Genomic DNA, 21,475 nt, shown 5'->3' on the forward strand with positions numbered 1-21,475 from the left:
CCTCCCCCCTCCCCCTCCCCCTCCCCCTCCCCCCCTCCCCCTCCCCTCCCCTCCCCCTCCCCCTCCCCTCTCTCCTCCCCCTCCCCCTCCCCTCTCTCCTCCTCCCCTCTCTCTCCTCCTCCCCTCTCTCTCCCTCTTCCCTCTCTCTCCCTCTTCCCTCTCTCTCCCCCTCCCCTCTCTCTCCCCCTCCCCTCTCTCACCCCCTCCCACTCTCTCTACCCCCTCCCCTCTCTCTCCCCTCTCTTCTCTCTACCCCCTCCCCTACCTCTCCCCATCTCCCTCTCGCCCACTTATCCCTCTCCATTCTCCCCCTCCACCTCCCCTATCCTGCACCTCCTCTCCCACTCAACCCCCCTCCCTCACCTTCTTCTCACCTCTCTCTCTCCCTCTCCTCTCACCCTCTCGACATATTTGCCCTTATCTTCCTCAACTCTTCTTTTTCCCCATCTTCTGCTCCCCTTTCTTCCTCCTCCCAATCCCTCTCCCCCTTCCCCCAATGCTAATAATGGACAAACTTGCTATGTTCCCATTCACAAGCTCCAAGAAAACACCAATAATAAGATCAAAAAGCACATAATGAGCAGAATTAGACCATTTATAGCATAAGCATCTCAGAGTAAGTAATTTAATATATATATATTTTTTTCCTGCTGTAACAGAGAGCTGGAATTCCTCAGTGACACCATTAACTCGTCCAGTTTTGACTGTGGACATGACTGGAAGTGTGGATAATGAGGGTCATTCTGCTACTGACAGTGACCAGCTGGGAATTATTCGTCAGTCTTCAGTAATCAGAGAGCTACTTTGTGCTAAGCCCCAAGCTCAGCCTCCTTCTCAGAGTATTGAGCTGAACAGTGCACCTGCTTCAGGAGGTTGTGAAAAGCTCAAATCAAAGGAAAGTGCCCTTAACGAGAAAGGGTCTGATTATCTCAGTGATGGGGAAAACAGAATTTGCGAGGAAGACTTGCAAAGCATCAAAGGCACATGTTCAGCTGAGGGAGACATGCCGCAGGATGAATTTGAACATTTGAACCCTACTGAAGCTGATACAGAAAGCTTTGCTTCTACAAAAGATGTGCAGCTTCATTCTGAAACTCCAAAAGTCATCAGTCATGATGGGAACAGAAGCTTGGATGCCCAAAGTCCTGTGGATGTTACAGGTAGGACACCGGGGGAGGGAGTTACTGGCTCCCATATTGAAAATCATGCTGGTGTTGAGAGCAGAGGTGAAACAGAAACACAACACGAAAGAACCATGGTGAAAAAGTTTGTGGGAGAGGCGATGATTACAAGTGCTTCCGATTCTGAATATCTGTACCAGGTGGAATGTTTGCCCCCTAGTGATGTCCGTAGAAACCTAATGAAACCTATCCCCAGTCAAAAGCATGTGGAAAAGCAGGATATTCACCAGGAGGAGGAAATTGGATCACCAAATCACCAAGACAACTTTAACACTGAATCGGAAGGATTTGATTTCAGCTGTGATCAATCTCAAAAAGCATGGGGTTCCTGCGAAGAATATTCTTCCTGTGAAGAAGGTACCAATAGTAAAATTCCTATGAGTGCTAAAGGCTTCCTGGAGGATGATGTGCCCAGGATAAGCCACAGAGCAAGCTGTCAGCCACTGAGAAGGAAAGGAGTACGCTGCAGAAAGAGAGCTTGCTACCCTTCTAATACAGATTCAGACTGCGGAAGTTTCAGAGGGAAAAGGGGGGCAATCAATGGTTCTCTGCAGCTGAGACATGCAGAAAGGAATTATCTAGCTCACAGTTTTGACAAAGATGATGAATGCTATGAGATGAGTGACTCTGATGTGCATGTGCCTGTGCTCATTAAAAATCCAAACATTTTGGGCAGACACCAAGCCTTGCAAAACCTCAGCATCACATTTCAGACAAAACCCACCAGGTCATGCATGTGCGAAAGAATCACAAGGACGTTTTACAGTTCCGAAAGGAAAAACTTCCACGCCAGCCCACCTCGGCTTTTCACAGAGTCTGACACAAGTTGCTGGAATAGTCCAGTTCAGGACATTATAGATCTGGAATTTATCCACTTCTCTCAGAAGGTTAAACAGTTACTAACCAGGTCTCACACTGCACCATGCACAAGCATCAGGTCCAGGAGGCATGGCCGTAGAACAGCTCTGGGGAGGAACAATGTACAAAGAGGGTCCAGTGAGAAGAAATCCCCATTGACTGTGACAATACCTCATCAAGTAACTGGCCAACGTAGCACGAGATGCTTATGTAATAAAACTCAAATGCCGGAACTGGCTGATAGAGAGCATTGTCCGAGGAGTTGGAAGTATGAACTACAACAGCCTCACAAACCTGAAAGCTACAGACTGTATAGGAAAAGACCAGGAGGTCAATCTCATGGTGTCAGTTGCTATAGCAATAAGCAAATGAACAAAATGCCAAAGAAGCGGTGTCCAACTGCGGAGAGAGAACTTTTCTTTGGGGATGAGCAGGCCTGTGTAATGCGCAAGAAATGCAAAGAACTTCGAGGAGAGACGAGGAAACGATGTGATTCCTTTCTAACCAGTGTCAGCAATAGCTTTCACCAGAGCTTGAATGAAGTAGTAAAGGAATGGTGGAAAGTCAGCTGCAAATTTTATGTTTGTGAGACAAATTCTGATCCGTTCTTTAAGGAAGTTAAGGTAATTATACTTTTCATTTTATTTTATTATAGTGTAGATAAACCAGTCTCAAACCTACACCAACTGCCTGGTAACTTGGTCCATGGTTCAATGCTCGGTTTAGACAGTACTTGGGTAGTACAGTAGCGTAACGTTATTACAGCACCAGCTTCAATTCCACTCCCGTCGAAAAGGAGTTTGTACATTCTCCCCATGACCACGCGGGTTTCCTCCAGGTGCTCCAGTTTCCAGTTGAATTCCAAAGACTGGGTTAGGAGATTAATGGGTGTAATTGGACGGTGGGTGCTTGTTGGGCTGGAAGGGCCAGTTACCGTGGTGAATCTCTCACATGGGTGTAATTGGGTGGTGTGAGCTCATTGGGCCAGAAGGGCCTGTTACATAAGACCATAAGACAAAGGAGCAGAAGTCGGCCATTCGGCCCATCGAGTCTGCTCTGCCATTTTATCATGAGCTGATCCATTCTCCCATTTAGTCCCACTCCCCTGCCTTCTCACCATAACCTTTCATGCCCTGGCTACTCATATACCTATCAATCTCTGCCTTAAATACACCCAATGACTTGGCCTCCACTGCTGCCCATGGCAACAAATTCCATAGATTCACCACCCTCTGACTAAAAAAATTTCTTCGCATTTCTGTTCTGAATGGGTGCCCTTCAATCCTTAAGTCATGTCCTTTCGTACTAGACTCCCCCATCATGGGAAACAACTTTGCCACATCCACTCTGTCCATGCCTTTTAACATTCGAAATGTTTCTATGAGGTCTCCCCTCATTCTTCTAAACTCCAAGGAATACAGTCAAAGAGCGCACAAATGTTCCTCATATGTTAACCCTCTCATTCCCGGAATCATTCTAGTGAATCTTCTCCGTACCCTCTCCAACGTCAGCACATCCTTTCTTAAATAAGGAGACCAAAATTGCCCACAGTACTCCAAGTGAGGTCTCACCAGCGCCTTATTGAGCCTCAACATCACATCCCTGCTCCTATACTCTATTCCTCTAGAAATGAATGCCAACATTGCATTCGCCTTCTTCACTACCGACTCAACCTGGAGGTTAATCTTAAGGGTATCCTGTACAAGGACTCCCAAGTCCCGTTGCATCTCAGAACTTTGAATTCTTTCCCCATTTAAATAATAGTCTGTCCGTTTATTTTTTCTGCCAGTGCATAACCATACACTTTCCAACATTGTACTTCATTTGCCACTTCTCTGCCCATTCTTCCAATCTATCCAAGTCTCTCTGCAGACTCTGTGTTTCCTCAGCACTACCAGCCCCTCCACCTATCTTTGTATCGTCAGCAAACTTAGCCACAAAGCCATCTATTCCATAATCCAAATTGTTGATGTACAATGTAAAAAGAAATGGCCCCAACACAGACCCCTGTGGAACACCACTGGTAACCGGCAGCCAACCAGAATAGGATCCCTTTATTCCCACTCTCTGTTTCCTGCTAATCAGCCAATGCTCTATCCACGTATGTAACTTTCCCATAATTCCATGGGCTCTTATCTTGTTAAGCAGCCTCGTGTGGCACCTTGTCAAAGGCCTTCTGAAAATCCAAATATACAACATCCACTGCATCTCCCTTGTCTAGCCGACTGGTAATTTCCTCAAAAAATTGTAATAGATTTGTCAGGCAGGATTTTCCTTTAAGGAATCCATGCTGAGTTCTGCCTATCTTGTCAGGTACTCTGTAACCTCATCCTTGACAATCGACTCCAACAACTTCCCAACCACCGATGTCAAGCTAACAGGTCTATAATTTCCTTTTTGCTTCCTTGCCCCCTTCTTAAATAGCAGAGTGACATTTGCAATCTTCCAGTCCTCTGGAACCATGCCAGAATCTATGGACTTTTGAAAGATCATCGCTAATGCCTCCGCAATCTCCACAGCTACTTCCTTCAGAACACCCAGGTGCATTCTATCTGGTCCGGGAGATTTATCTACCTTTAGACTATTCATCTTCCTGAGTACTTTCTCTGTTGTAATTGTGACTGCGCACACTTCTCTTCCCTGCCATCCTTGAGTGTCCGGTATACTGTTGATGTCTTCCTCAGTGAAGACGGATGTAAAATACTCATTCAGTTCCTCTGCCATCTCCTTATCTCCCATTACAATTTCTCCAGCATCATTTTCTATCAGTCCTATATCTACTCTCACCTGTCTTTTACACTTTATATACTTGAAAAAGCTTTTAGTATCCTCTTTGATATTATTTGCTAGCTTCCTTACATAGTTAATCTTTTCCCTCTTAATGACCTTCTTGGTTTCCTTTTGTAAGGTTTTAAAAACTTTCCAATCCTCTGTCTTCCCACTAATTTTTGCCTCCTTGTATGCCCTCTGCTTTGTTTTAACTTTGGCTTTGACTTGTCTTGTCAACCACGGTTACATCCTTTTTCCACTCAAAAATTTCTTCTTTTTTGCCTGTCTTGCACCTTCCTCACTTCTCGCATAATTTCCAGCCACTGCTGCTCTGCTGTCCTTCCCGCTAGTGTCCCTTTCCAGTCAACTTTGGCCAGTTCCTCTCTCATGCCACTGTAATTTCCTTTACTCCACTGAAATACCGACACATCAGATTTTGGCTTCTCTTTTTCAAATTTCACGGTGAACCCAATCATGTTATGATCACTGCTTCCTAAGGTTTCCTTCACCTTATTCTCTCTAATCACCTCCGGTTCATTACACAATACCCAATCCAGTACAGCCGATCCCCTAGTGGGCTCAACAACAAGCTGTTCTAAAAAGCCATCTCGCAGACATTCTACAAATTCTCTCTCTTGAGATCCAGTGCCGACCTGATTTTCCCAATCCACTTGCATGTTAAAATCTCCCACAATTATCATAACACTGCCTTTCTGACAAGCCTTTTCTATTTCCAGTTGTAATTTGTAGTCCACATCCCTGCAGCTGTTTGGAGGCCTATAAATAACTGCCATCAGGGTCCTTTTACCCCTGCTATTTCTTAGCTCAACCCATAAAGATTCTGCACCTTCCGATCCTATATCACCTCTTTCTAATGATTTAATATCATTTCTTACCAATAAAGCCACGCCTCCCCCTCTGCCTACCTTCCTATCCTTCCGATACACCGTGTATCCTTGGACGTTCAGCTCCCAGAGACATGCATCCTTTAGCCAGGTCTCAGTGGTGGCCACAATATCATACCTACCAATCTGTAGCTGTACAAAAAGATCATCCACCTTATTCCTTATGCTGCGTGCATTTAAGTATAACATCTTAAGACCAGTATTGGATACTTTTCGCTTTGATTTACCGTGGCGAATCTCTCACATGGGTGTAATGGGGGGTGGTGTGCGCTCATTGGGCCAGTTACCATGGCGAATCTCTCACATGGGTGTAATGGGATGGTGTGCGCTCATTGGGCCAGAAGGGCCTGTTACCGTGGTGAATCTCTAAATTAAAATAAGAAGTTACCCACATTTACAATGAAAGCTGAACATGTAAACTTGATACTAATTTCGAGTATTGTGTGCAATTTTGATCACCCACCTACAGGAAAGGTATAAATAGGATTGAAAGAGTACAGAGAAAATTTACTAGGATGTTGCCAGGACTTCTTTTGCCACAAGAGATGCTGCTTTGTCATCGCCAGTAGGAGTGTAATTACACTGACGGGCTTTCATTTTAAATGTGGTTCTGGATTTTAAATGCAGACATAACTGCACTAACTATAACATGAGACCCGAATTGTATGCAATTATCCCTGTTCCTGTAACCTTGTTTCAAGCATCGGTGCTTTTGGATTGCACCCACAGCACTAGAGGAGACGGGCTTCAATATATTAAATATTATAATTGAATAGAGAAGTACAGCACAGAAACAGGTCCATTGGCCCACCTAGTCTGGGCCAAATTATTTGAACTGCCTATTCCTATCAACCTGCACCTGGACCATAGCTCTCCATACCCTTACTATCCACGTACCTATCTAAACTTCCCTTAAACGTGAAATCGAGTTCACATGCACCACTTGTGCTGGCAGCTCATTCTACACTGTCGTGGCCCTCTGACTGAAGAAATTTCCCCTCATGTTCCTCTTAATGGCTTTACCTTTCACCCCCGCCCTCAGTTTTCTGGTTTTATTACCACTGCTTTCTGTAAGGAGTTTGTACATTCTTCCTGTGGCTGCCTGGGTTTCCTCCCAACACAGACACTCCAAAGGGTTGATAAGTTGAGGACATGCTATGTTTGCACTGGAAACATGGTGATACTTGCAGGTTGCCCCAGCACTGTGTTGGGTGTTGATGCAAACGGTGCATTTGACTGTATATTTCAGTGTTTTGATGTATATGAATGAAATTTATTTTGGTCAGTACAAACATAAAAAGCATCATTTTCAGCGATGATTTCATAGGACAAAATTACAACAAAAAAGACATAGCTGTTCTTTAAAACAGACCGAAAGGGTGTAAGCTGAAGCTACAGCTTATTACGCCTACCCCTCTTACTTATACAACAATATATTTGGTGTCAATCATCACATCAAAACAAAAAAATTCATAATCTTTTAACACAAAATCCAATTCCAAGTATCATTTATTTACATTACTCCCATTCATTTTAAATCATGTATTTTATATTTGTTCATTAAATTATTTTAAAATAATTTTTTAAACTTGTTAAGTGTGGTGCACGTTTTTAAATTCTCACTCCAACTGTTCCATAGATTCACCCCTCTGACTGAAATACAATGATTTTTACATTTGTTCTTAACCTTTGTTTTTGAAATATACATGTTTCAAATATATATGTGATAAATAAACTTTGTCATGTAGTAGGGAACCATTCTGTTGCCTTGTAACAGCAGGAAAGAAGCTCTCCTCAAGCCTGGTAGTTCATGCTTTGAGGCTATTGTACCTCCTGACCAGTGGGAGAGGGGAGAAGAGAGACCCAGAAGAGAGAAGAAAGCCAGACACATTTACTCTCTGTCCACCATTCATGTTGCTATTTTCATCTGGAAATCCATTTGGGTGAATAGACTCTGGGCAGATCCCGGTGGACTGGAAGACAGCAAGTGTCACGTCACTTTTTAGAAAAGGATGTAGGCAAAAGATGGACAACTATAGGCCAGTTAGCTTAACATCTGTAGTTGGGTAAATGTTTGAAGCTGTCATTAAGGAAGAAATAGCGAAACATTTAGAAAGGAGTGGTTCCATTAGACAGACGCAGCATGGATTCAGAAAGGGCAGGTCCTGTTTGACAAACTTATTGGAGTTCTTTGAGGATATAATGAGTGCAGTGGATAGAGGGGAACAGGTGGATGTCGTATACCTGGATTTCCAGAAGGTGTTCGATAAGGTGCTGCACATGAGACTTATAAATAAGATACAGATGCATGGAGTTGGAGGAGGTGTATTGGCATGGATAGTGGATTGGTTAACCAATAGAAGGCAGAGAGTTGGTATAAATGGGTGTTTCTCCAGTTGGCAGTCGGTGGTGAGTGGGGTGCCGCAGGGGTCGGTGCTGGGCCCGCAGCTGTTTAACATTTACATTCATGATTTGGAAAAGGGGACTGAGTGTAGCGTAGCAAAATTTGCTGATGACACTAAACTTGAGTGGAAAAGCAAATTGTACAGAGGATGTGGAGAGTCTGCAGAGGGATATAGATAGGTTAAGTGAGTGGGCCAAGGTCTGGCAGATGGAATACAACATTGGTAAACGCGAGATCATCCACTTTGGAAGGAATAATAGAAGAGCAGGTTATTATTTAAATGGTGAAAGATTGCAGCATGCTGTTGTGCAGAGGGACTTGGGAGTGCTTGTTCATGAATCGCAAAAAGTTGGCTTGCAGGTACAATGGGTTATTAAAAAGGCAAATGGAATGTTGGCCTTCATTGCTAGAGGGATTGAATTCAAGAGCAGGGAGGTCATGCTGCAACTATACAGGGTACGGGTGAGTCTGCACCTGGAGTACTGTGTGTAGTCCTGGTCTCCATACTTGAGGAAGGATATACTGGCTATGGAGGCAGTGCAGAGGAGGTTCACCAGGTTGATTCCAGGGATGAAGCGGTTAACCTATGAGGAGAGATTGAGTCGCCTGGGACTATACTCTCTGGAGTTCAGAAGAATGAGAGGGGATCTTATAGAAACATACAAAATTTTGAAAGGGATAGGTAAGATAGAAGTTGGAAAGTTGTTTCATTTGGTAGGTGAACTAGAACTAGGGGATATTGCCTCAAGATTCGGGGAGAAGATTTAGGACAGAGATGAGAAGAAATTGTTTTTCCCAGAGAGTGGTGAATCTATGGAATTCTCTGCCCAGGGAAGCAGTTGAGGCTTCCTCAATAAATATATTTAAGATAGATAGGTTTTTACATAGTAAGGGAATTAAGGGTTATGGGAAAAAGGCAGGTAGATGGAGCTGAGTTTACAGACAGATCAGCCATGATTTTATTGAATGGTGGTGCAGGCTCGATGGGCCGGATGGCCTACTCCTGCTCCTATTTCTTATGTTCTTATGGGTGCACCTGCCTGCCTCAGGAATGGAATCCTGAAGGGACCAGTAGATGAGAGAGGATTTGATAAACTATTTAAAATATGATCCTTAAAAGAACTTTAGGAGGATGTTGTCAAAATTAGGAAAATTACATCTATTAGAAAAGATTACGCAATGAAGGATTGTTTTCTTCAGAACAAAGGAGGCCAAGAGAAAATTGATGTGAGTTGTAAAATATTAGCAATAAATAGATAGAATAAAATTATAAAATAAGGAGGGACTCCTTCCCTGAGCAGTGATCTGAAAGTAATCAAATTGAATCAAATCATGTTTAATTATCACTCAATGCATACATAAATACAGCTGAACGAGACCAAGTTCCTCTGGGACCAAGGTGCAAAACATTCAAATTAGCGAGTAATATAATTCAAAATCGTGAGCAAGGAAACGTATTCATTCAAAATATGAGGAGAAGGCAGAGGAGTGGGGATGACTCGGTAATTCGGCCCATTGACTCTGCTTTACCATTCCATCATGGCTGATTTACTATCCCACACAACCCCATTCTCTCCATACTGTGCAGTGAGTATAGGGAGTTTGGGGAAGAGGCTGAAGAGTAGCACCTCCAAGGTAGTAATCCCTGGATTACTCCCAGTACCATGTGCTTGTCAAGGCAGGAATAGGACAATAGATGAATGTGTGGCTGAGGAATTGGTGCAGAACGTAAGGTTTCAGGTTTCTGGATCATTCAGATTCCTTCTGGGGGAGGTATGACCCGTATGAAAAGGAGAGGTTACACCTGAACCCAAGGGGGACCAATATCCTCGTGGGCAGGTTTGCTGGAGCTGTGGAGGAGGGTTTAAACTAAGTTGTCAGGGGGTTAGGAAACAGACTATTAGAGCTGAGGATTGGGCAGATGGTGCAGTGTATAGTGAGACTGTCTGAAAGAACGGGCAGGTGATAGGGCAAAATTACAGTCAGTGAGATGAGTTGAAGTGTAGCCTGGGAGCAAAATCGAAAAGGCAGATGAATATGAGACTGAAGGTGTTATATTTGCATGTGCACTGGATACAGAATAAAATAGATGATTACAGTTAAAGATTGGCAGGTATGACATTGTGGCATCATTGAGCCATAGCTGAAAGAAGATCATAGTTAGGAGTTCAACATACACCTTGTGTTAAAAGGACAGTAACGCAGGCAAGCAGGATGGTGTGGCTCTGTTGGTTTAAAAAAAAGAAATCAAATCCTTAGAAAGAGGTGACATAGGATCGGAAGATGTAGAATCTTTGTAGGGTGGAGTTAAGAAACTGCACGCATAGAAAGACCCTGATGGGAATTGTATACAGGCCTCCAAATTATAGCCAGGATGTGGGCTACAAATTTCAACAGGAGATAGAAAAGGCATGTAATAAGGGCAATGTTACAATAGTCATGGGGAATTTCAATAGGCAGGTAGATTGAGAAAATCACGTTGGTGCTGGATGCCAAGGGAGGGAATTTGTAGAATGCCTACGAGATGGCATTTTAGATCAGCTTGTAGTTGAGTCCACTAGAGGAAAGGCAATTCTGGATTGGTTGTTATGTAATGAATCATATATGATTAGGGAGCTTAAGGTAAAGGAAGCCTTAGGAGCCAGTGATTATAATATGATAAAATTCACTCTGCTATTAGAGAGGGAGAAGCTAAAGTCTACTGTATCAGTATTTAAGTTTAAAGTTCCAAGTAGACTTATTATCAAAGTAGGAGATTTGAGATACTTGAGATACCTTGAGATTTGTCTCCTTAAAGGCAGCCACAACACAAAGAACCAGTAGAACCCGTTAAAGAAGACCATCAAACACCCAATGGGCAGAAAATAAAACAAACAATATATGCAGCAAATAGCATTCTGACCTGAAGTTCACGAAAGTGGGTCCACAGCTGTTTCAGGAACCTGTTAATTGTAGGCCATAGCCTCAGTTAAGCACAGAAACAAGGAAACCTCCTGGAGCCGGGAGCTGAACCACTACGTCCCTCACCTCTGGCCTTTTCAATCTTGCTTGGCGCTTAAATTGTCCAAGCCTCAGGTCGTTCGTGTTGTTTTGTAACTTCAAAACATTGAACTAATTCAAAGGAAGATGCAGGGAGTCCGAAATGTGGGTGTACAGTTCGTCTTATCGTTAAGTGAGGCACGCATGGATCATGTGGTAGCGTGATAACATGTGCAGTTAACAATTTTACATTTAATCCATAATTGATTATTTAAACAAACAAGAATACTTAATCAACCTGTATAGATAGAGTCTTTTGCTCTCAGGCCTGGGCCCTGCTCCTCGGTTCAGCCTGTACCCAACCTTGTTTCCTGACAAGGGAGATGACTGTGCTTGGCAGGTGAGACTTGTGACTGCGAAGCAATTTCAGGTTCTGGGGCCTCCTTCGTGATGTTTGTAGGAGTTGACTCTTGAGACTGCAGGAAATATCTCTGGTAATGGTAGCCAACTTTCTCTTCTTACCAATTAACTCTGTTCTTCCTCAACTGGTCGATGTGTCATCCCCAGATGATATCAGACTCAATCTCCACTGAGTAGGAGAGTGGTCCAGTTCGGTTGTTAATCTTTCTGAGTACTCACTTTTGATCCCCTCTGTAGTCCCTCACCAGGACTGTTTGTCCAGGAGTGAAATATGAAACCTCCTTGCTTGAGGAGCCTTCAGTTTGTCTCAGCTGTTTGTCCTGCATTCTGAGATTGGGTTTGAGGAGATCCAAGTGTGAACGCAAGGGACCACCCAGGAACAGCATAGCTGGTGAGTTGTTCGTCATGGAGTGCATTGCATTTCAATATGCAAGGAGACTGGCAGGCTCCTGGTTCAGTGTCAGTGTAGTGTGTTCTACTGACATTGCTCACAGTGCCTTCTTCAAACCCTGACTAACATTTCTGCCAAGCCATTTGTAGCTGGGTGGTACAGTGCAGATGTAATACATCTTATTCCATTCATTTTCAGGAATGACTGACTGAAACTGATTAACTGTTCTGGAACACCAGTCCTTGCAAAGAGGCTTCTCAACAGTGTACAAGGCTGTAGTGGAGGCTATTAATTACACTTCTGGCCACTTTGTAGCTGCATCCACTGCTACCAAGAAATTTGTGCCCATGAATGGTCCAGCAAAATCCACATGAATCCTCTGCCAAGAGAATGCAGGTCATCCCCAGGGATGGAGAGGCGCTGCTTTTGACATCTTCTGGACATGCGGGCATCCTGAACAGTGTGTGGCAAGTTTCTCAATTTGCTGTCTATCCCAAGCCACCAGACAAAGTGTCAAGCCAATGTTTTCATTTTAACCATGCCTAGATAGCTGGCATATAACTCCTCCAACACTTTGGCTCTCAGTTTGGCTAGTACAACAACTCTCAATCCCCACACAAGGTAATCACTTCAAGGGCGAGTTCATCCTGGTGCTGGTAAAAATGGGGGAAGTGGGATTCCTGTTGTATGTTCCAGTCATTTTGGGTGGCCATGTAGACCTGAGACAGTGGGAGGTCTTAGAGTTTTTCCTTTGGATCACCTCTGATGTAATAGGAAACTTTCAATTTGCATTAGGGAGAATACGTCAAGAAGAGTGTCTTCTTTAGTAAAATTTGCTGGTACTTCCCTTTCCAAGGGTAGACTGGGCAATCCATCAGCATTTCCATGATTAGTCGCCCTCTTGCAATCAAACTTATAATTGTGCCCTGTACGAAACAGAGACCTTCTCTGCATTCGTGCTGTTGCTGCTAGTGGAACACCCTTCTTTGTTGATCAGTAACAGGGGTGAACTCTCTCCCATACAGGTTAAAACATTTTACACCCCAAACCAGAAATCAAGATCTCTGACAGTTTTTCCCTGCAGTGGGTAAGGGGCTATGGGCGTTCACTTCCATCACTCACAACGTTGTACAGTATGATTGCACCTACGTCATAAGTGCTGCATCATAGGCAAGTTTCACTGGACAATGTGGATCATAAATGTGGTGTCAGTACGGTGTCTGAAGTCACTATTTACTTCAGTTTAGTATTTTTTGAAATGCCATTCGAACTCATTTTGTAGATTGACCGAAACAGCCAAACCAATGTCCAGTTCCGTTTGAATTAATTTGTCGTTCACTTCTGGCATAAGCCATATTGCTTGTCTCCTGTTAGTTTTCAAATTGTAAACTTCAAAGCTACATAATCCTGCATCATTCTCACCATTATCAGACTTTTCATCAACAGCAAGCAGATTCGTGCTCTTTTTGAAACTGCAAATTGACTTTTTAGAGTTTGCTCTTCCCTGTGCAGATCATTTATTTTTGTCTGCCCAACATGTTCTTTGTATGTGTCCTACTTTTTTACATTTTCTGCAAGTTTCACCTTTAAGTCTCCATTTTTTTGGTGTATGTGAACCCCTGCCACAATGGTAACACTATTTGTTTGGCCAGACTGGTTTCTGTTTAGACTATGAAATTTTGTTGACTGGTCAATCTTTCCGATCTTATCTAGCCATTTCTGACTTCTTTCAATGATTAGTATCACCCAGTACTCATTCTTTATGAACCCTGAATCCTTCTGTTTTCTGACTTTAAAAAAAACTTTATCATGTCTTCCCTTCTGAAGACTGTCTCTCCATGTGTCTGGCTGCACTAAGCTGTTTATTTTTAGTTCAACCGTCTCGCTCTGCTTTAACAGCTTGGTAGCCAATTCAGGTTCTTTTTATAATGCCTCATCATTGAGGTTATGTTTTGTAACTTCAGAACATTACATTAATTCGAAGGAAGATGTGGAGAGTCTGAAATGTGGGTGTATACTTTGCCTTTACTTTGAGAGAGGCATGCACATATCACATGGTAACATGATGACATATGCAATTAATGTATCTTTATATATAACCTGTAATTATTTAAATGAACAAGTATTTTTCTCACACACACACACACACACACACACCTGTAGCCAGGCACTTAAATTTATCAAACCTTGGGTCTTTCCTTGCTCTCGGGACGCAGGCTTCACCTTGACTATGCCTTGCCTGCATGCACCTCACCTTGGATCTGCCCCATCGATTCGCCTCCAAGTCTGCTCCAGCAATGGCCAAACATTGACTCATTCCTTGCCCTCGTGTCTGGGCCTAGTCACCTCGGTTCAACCTGTAACTCAGGAGGCCAGGCAGCATCTATGGAGAAGAGTAAACAGACAATGTTTTGGGCCAAGACCCCATCAGGACCATGTGTCCTGATTGTGTGCTTGTTGCTTATAGGCTAGTTGGCCTGACTTCAGTGGTTGGGAAGCTGTTGGACTCCATTATTCAGGATGAGGTTTCTGGGTATTTAGAGATGCATGAGTAGGGCAAAGTCAGCATAGTTTCCTTAAGGGGAAATCTTGCCTGATATGTCTGTTGGAATTCTTTGAGGAAATAACAGGCTGGATAGACAGAGGAGAGTCAGTGTGTGTTGTTTACTTGAATTGTTAGAAGGCCTTTGACGAGGTGCTGCATATGAGGCTGCTTAACAAGACAAGAACCCATGGTATTACAGGAAAAGAGAGGCAGAAGGCGAAGGGTCTGAATATAGGGGGCCTATTCTAGTTGGTTCCCTGTAACCAGTGGTGTTCCGCAGTGGGTGCTTCTTTTCATGTTGAATGTCAGTGATTTGGACGATGGAATTGATGGCTTTGTGGTCAAGTTTGAAGATGATACAAAAATAGGTAATGGGGCAGGTAGTGTTGAAGAAGCAGGGAGTCTGCAGAAGGACTTGGACAGATGGGGAGAATGGGCAAAGAAGTGGCAGATGGAATATAGTGTCAGGAAGTGTATGGTCATGCACTTTGGTAGAAGGAATAAAGGCGTGAACTATGTTATAAACAGGAAGGTACTTAAAAAATCCAAGTTGCAAGGGGATTTGGGAGTCCTTGTGTAGAATTTCCTTAAAGGTTAACTTGTAGGTTAAGTCGGTGATAAAGGAAGGCAAATGCAATGTTAGCATTCATTTCTGGAACTTTGGGACCTGAGTCACCCCAACCACAAACTGTTCCAGTTGCTACTGTCTGGGAAACGGTACCGCAGCATAAAAGCCAGGACCAACAGGCTCCGAGACAGCTTCTTCCACCAGGCCATCAGACTGATTAATTCATGCTAACACAACTATATTTCTATGTTATATTGTTGTACATGCTATTTGTTATAAATTGCACATTGCACATTTAGACGGTAACATAACGTAAAGATTTTTATTCCTCATGTATATGATGCAAGTATAAAGTCAATTGAATTCAATAAAATGGACTGGGAGTCTTCATGAACTAGAACTTATATAAAAAGACATTTGATGAAATAGCTCAGCTATTTAAAGCTAAGGTTGATGTGCAGAAAGCAGAGGAAATCCCTGTATTTAGATCCATGCAAGTAAAAGGGCAGCAGTGTGTTTCCAAGTCGGGATATTGTGCAACTTGAAGGAGAATCTGTGAGTGCTGGTGTTCTGTATCCCTGAAGACACCTTCTTGATGGTAGAGGTCGCAGATTTGGAGTATTAGTATCCCAGTTGAGTAAGTGCAGTGGATGGTACACAGTGCAGACTCGCTGCTGGTGGACGAACGAATGAATGGTCATTGAGGTGGGTGAGGTGTCAAACAAATGGGCTGCTTAGTCTTGGATATTGGTAAGATTCTTGTGTGCTCTTGGTGCTGCAAGCATCCAGTCAAGTGGAGAGTATTTTGTCATATTCCAGATTTGTACCATGGGCATGGTGGAATGACTGGGGTGTCTGGAGATGAGTCACTCACTAGAGAGTGCCAAGTCACTGGACCAGCCACATTAAGTCTAAAAATTAGAGCCAGTCCTTTAAGGATTATAGATGGGAAGGGCTACTGCACTGTAATAAAGGTTTATCTTAGTTGGCACAGCATTGTGGGCCAAAGGGACTGTACTATGTTGCAGTGTTGTATATTCTAGGAGTAAAAGCAGATATGTGGAGTTAGTTCATGGATTAGAATTCATTGAGTGATAGAATAGGCTTGAAGCAATAAGTGGCCTATGCTGGCTCCTAATGAGAGTTGCCGGTTATTGGAACTTTACCTTAAGCATAGAGCATTCTACTTGGTTTGATGGGTTTACAGGAATGCTCTACTCATTGTTTTTTCCTGAAGCATAATTTTGTTTGAAATTTTATAAAAAGACTATAATCATTCATAAGACTTGGGAGCAGAATAGGCCATTCAGCCCATCGAGTCGGCAACATTTTGCATCTCAACACCAATCTTCTGCCTTCTCCCTGTAACCTGAGACACCTTTAATAATTAAGTACTTAATCAACTGCCACTTCAAATATACCCAGTGACTTGGCCTCCATAGCTGTCTGTGGCAATGAATCCACAGATTCACCACCCCTGGCTAAAGAAATTCCTCCTCATCTCTGTTCTAATGGGATGCCCTTGTATTCTGAGGCTGTGCCCTCTGGTCTTAGTCTCTCGCACGACTGGAAGTCCCCTCTCCAAGTCCACTCTCTATCTAGTCTTTCAGTATTCATTACATTTCAATGAGATCCACTCTCATTCTTCTAAACTCCAACAACTACAAGCCAAGGGCCATCAAATGTCCCTCATGCATTAACCCTTTCATTCCTGGAATCAATCTCATAAAATCGAAGTGATTGTGAAACAGGCCAAAGTTGCTTAAATTTCTCAAATGGTAAACAATGGAGTACAGAGTGATGATACTGTTCACTTAGTCTTCAGATAATGTTATCCACGTGCTGAAAGTTAGCCATTCTAACAAAGAGAGAATGACTTGAGTTTTGAAGGAACACATTTCAAACTAAGCAGCTCTGAATGAAGTATTCTTGAGTTTACTGGTTACATTAAAACAGTGTGCTGACAAAAATTTTGGAATTCACAGAAGAATATCATTGATAATTTACATTGAAGTCTATGACCATATAAATGTTGTGTATTTTGAAAGGAATAGGCTTGTGTACTAAATAGTTGCTGCTAAAGCAACTGATGTGACTGACCACTGATTTAGTTCTGACAATTGGTGCTGAAAAACAACTTTGATTGATAAACCACAGGACGGTAATGCAGTGAGATAACTTCATTCCACCCTTCGTGTTACTGCTAGCCCCCTCTGTTCCCATTACCCCTCAATTCTATTTCTGCTCCAGTACTCTCCAGTTTCAGAAGCTAAGATTAGATCAGTCTCTATCACCCTATCAGGCAATGAATTCCAGATGTAAACCAGTTGTGGCATTTACATTTTTAAAAAATGGCATCTGGTCCTTTTCCAACGATGCAACATCTGTGGTATCTGGCCTTCCATGTCAGACACCAATATAACATCTCCTCTCAAACTTCTTTAATTTGGAACATCTATTGACTTCAAGGTTTCATTACCATACAGAAGATGGACATCAAGATAACACAGGTCATGAGCTATGCTTTTACTCCATGTGGCAACTACCATAAGTTCCCGTAAAAGCCATATCATGATTATTCAGTTAATAACTCCTTTTATGTTTCAGGAATTCCTAAAGAAAGAAGGTCACGTGGAAATTAGCCTATCGGATCTCTCCATGATACAGCCACACCATTCGGGTAAAGTGCTTGTGGTTATCCGGAATGAAGACATTGCAATGCATTTGCATCAGGTGAGGAACCTGCTTATCCTTGCTCTACCGAGATGGTTTTTCTTAACTCGTCATTTCTGTGCTGGCTCTCTTAATAATTCTCCTATTCTTTTCCCAACTAGTTTCTTTTTCAATACATCTTGGAATCTTTAATCTTCAAACGTATTCCCAACAGCAGTGTACTGTGGAACAAGCCAAGCTGCTGTTCTCTCTCTTCTGGTCCTTTTTTTGGTTTTGATATTTTTTGTAAACCTGTGACAAATAGCTAACTACCAAAGGACCTTTACCCTGTGTCAAGGATGCTCTTTGTAGATGAGGCATATTATATTGAGAGATGGGTCCACTATCCTTGACCCTGGAGCATAATGAACAGCCAAGTGTGCAAACGTAGAGCATGGAACATAGAACAGTGCAAGACCTTCAGCACATAATGCTAGGCCAACTTTTAATCTGCTCTATAAAATCAATCTAACCCGCCCCTCCCCTATAGCCCTCTATTTTCCTTTCATCCATGCGTCTATCTAAGAGTCACTTAAATGTCCCTACTGTATCTGTCTCCACCGTCACCCCTGGCAGTGCATTTCATGGACTCACCTCTCTCTATGTGGAAAAATAACTTACTACTTACATTTCCTGTTTTATACTTTCCTCCAGTCACCTTACAATTGTGCCCCGTCATTTCCACCTTGAGAAAGAGTCTCTGGCTGTCCACACTGTGCCTCTAAGCATCCTGTATACCAAAGTACAGATCATTGTAAACCTGATGGGAAAGCCAGTGCTACAAGGTTGGTCCACAGTGAGTGCTTCAGCAGACAGAGAGGAGGGTGGGCAGTTTTGCTTTTTAATAGTTGTTCAGATGACAAGAAAAGAAAAAGTATGTTGTTCAGAGACCTGCATCAGAGCGCATGGTATTCGAGGCAAGGCATTACCATGGATAGAAGAGGGGCTGACTGGCGGAAGTCAGAGAATGGGGATAAAGGTGTCTTTTTCAGTCTAGTGACCGGTGGAGCTCTGCAAGAGTCAGTGTGACGACCGCACCGTTTCGTATTGTTCGTTACTGCACCGTACGAAGGAACTGATGGCACCGGGGGCAGGTTTGCAGGCAATACCGAGACAGGTGGAGGGGCAGTTAGTGTGCTGGAGGCATGGAGTCTGCTGAAGGACTTGGACAGGGTGGGAGAGTAGGCAAAGGAGACAGTGTAGGGAAATGTGCTATTTGGTAGGAAGAGTGGAAGGTATAGATGACTGGGGAGAGATTTCAAAAATCAGAGGTGCAAATAGACTTGGGTCCTAGTTCAGGATTCCCTTAAGGCTGACTTGCAGGTTTAGTCAAAGTAAATTTATTATCAAAGTACATGTAGGTTACGTATACTACCGTGAGATTCATTTTCCTGCAGGCATTTATAGGAAAATAAAGTAATATAGTAGAATTTATGAGAAACTACAGTAAAGTGAAGAAGGTAGTAAAAAAGGGAAATGTAGTTTTAGCCTGTCGTCGTTTCAAAACGAGGATATGCTGCTGAGTCTTGGCCAGGCTGCATTTGGAATGTTGTGAGCAATTGTAGGCCCTTTATCTGTGGAAGGACATGTTGGCACTGGAGAGAGTCTGGAGGTGGTTCACAAGTATAACCATAGGAATGAAGGATTGATGTATGAGGAATGTTTGATGTCCTTGGGTCTTCACTCGATCGATGAGGGGGACCTCGCTGAAACCTACTGGATACTGGAAGGCCTGATACAGGATGGTTCCATTAGTGGGAGAATCTGAGATCTGAGGACACAGCTTCAGAATAAGGGTTAGTGTCTTTAAAAGTGACATGAGGAGGAACCCCTTCAGACAGAAGATGGTGAATTATAGAATTCATTGACGTGGAGGCCAAGTCGTTGGGTATATTTAAGGCAGAGATTGATAGGTTTTTGACTAATAAAGAGGTTAAGGGTTACATGGAGAAGGTGGGAGAATGGAGTTGAGATGAAAATCAGCCTTGATTGAATAACAAGAGCAGACGAAATAGGCCAAATGGCTTAATTCTGCACTTAGATCTTGTGGTTCTTGTCATTAAGCAGCAAAATGTTTGTTTCCAAAGGGAAGCCATAGATGCACAGTGGGAAGTATAAGGATTGGAATTTTTGAACATCAAAATTTGCTGAGCAACACACACAGACTGCTGGAGGAACTCAGCAGGTCAGGCAGCATCTGTGGAAATGGGTAAACAGTCGACGTTTCGGGTCAAGACCCTTCTTAGGGACTGGAAAGGAAGGGGAAGATGCCAGAATAAAAAGGTGGGGGGGGGTGTGGGGAGGAGGACTAGCTAGAGGGTGATAGGTGAAGCCAGGTGGATGGGAAAGGTTAATCTAGCTCAGGAAGGTTACAAGACTGTGATAGTGAGACTGGGTGAGTACATAGTCAAAGAGTTGGAGGGCAGCAAGTCGACTGTTTATTCATTGCCGTAGATGTTGCACGAACTGCTGAGTTCCTCCAGCGTTTTCTGTGTGTTTCTGAGGATTTCCAGCATCTGCAAAATCTCTTGTGTTTCTGATTTACTGCAAAGTCTGTTTGAGGGATGGCTATCCTGAAGAGGTTTAAACCTTTTCAGTAGGAGTTCAATGAGACCCTTTCTCACTGCTCCCCCTCTGTGATCTCTGCTGCCCTCCAGCTCTTTGACCATGTACTCATCCAGACTCACTACTCATCCACCTATCATCTTCTAGCTAGTCCCCCTTCCCCTCCCAACACCTTTTTATTCTAGCGTCTTCCCACTTCCTTCCAAGTCCTGAAAAAGGGTCTCGGCTGAAATGTCAACTGTTTATTCATTTCCATAGATGCTGGGATTTCTAGCATCTGCAGATTTTCTTGTATCTGCAGAATCTCTTGTGATTATCAAAAGCCAAATGCTGCAAATACAGGAAAATCTCAGAATTTTAACAAGTCAAACAGAGAGAAAGAAGCTCTTTAGGATTTTTCTAAAGTTGCTGTGGTCATTCTGCACCAATAAGTTGCAAACATTTGTATTACCTTGCATATATTGGTTAATCTATTGTTTCACTTAAGACTGTGATGGGTCTATGGCAAAAATGCAGAGTTAGCATTTCCATAACATGAGCAATGTTATTGGGAAAGGATTAAACAAGCTCATGCTTAAACATAAGGGAATATAAGCAATAATTCTGGGGAAACTGGAGGTTCTAGAGGTATCTGGTATCTTTTCATCTGAGGGGAAACATCGAAATGACAGAAGTGCAATGTTAGCATTTTCATTTCGAGGACTAAAACATAAAAGCAAGGATACAGTGCTTGAGGCTTTATAAGGCACTGGTCAGGCACATTTGGAGTACTGTGAGCAGTTTTGTGTGCTTTGTCGAAGAAAAGATGTGTTGGCACTGGAGAGGGTCCGGAGGAGCCCAGGGTTAATGTATGAGGAGCATTTAATGACTCAGGGCCTGTACTCATTGGAGTTTAGGAGAATGGGGGGGGGGGGGGGGGAGTCTCATTGACACCTACCAAGTACCGAAACACCTTGATAGAGCGGACGTGGAGGGGATATTTCCAGTAGTGAAAGAGCCTAGGACCTGAGGGCAAAGGCTCAGAATGGAAATATGTTTCTTTAGCCAGAGGGTGTTGAATCAGTGGAATTCATTGCCACAGATGGCTGTGGAGGCCAAATTATTGGGTATATTTAAATCGGAGGTGATAAATTTCTTGATTAGTGATGGTGTCAAAGGTTATAGGGAGAAAGCAGGAG

The 21,475-nt window shown here is 43.1% G+C and overlaps 1 protein-coding gene across 4 annotated transcripts in view; it reads left to right on the top strand.

Moving 5' to 3' along the window:
- LOC140186944 (uncharacterized) overlaps nt 1–21,475 on the top strand; it is a 132,940-nt gene that overhangs the window by 87,393 nt on the left and 24,072 nt on the right. For 3 of the 4 annotated variants that reach the window (XM_072241756.1, XM_072241758.1, XM_072241757.1), the window contains 2 exons: nt 660–2,662; nt 17,628–17,753. In XM_072241756.1, the coding sequence (XP_072097857.1) occupies nt 660–2,662; nt 17,628–17,753 (2,129 nt within the window). Of the gene's footprint in view, nt 1–659; nt 2,663–12,105; nt 12,368–17,627; nt 17,754–21,475 lie in introns of those variants that run through there. The other variant, XR_011882977.1, reaches the window with a different exon arrangement.

Source organism: Mobula birostris, chromosome 23 (assembly GCF_030028105.1).
Source record: "Mobula birostris isolate sMobBir1 chromosome 23, sMobBir1.hap1, whole genome shotgun sequence".
Classification (NCBI taxonomy): domain Eukaryota; kingdom Metazoa; phylum Chordata; class Chondrichthyes; order Myliobatiformes; family Myliobatidae; genus Mobula; species Mobula birostris.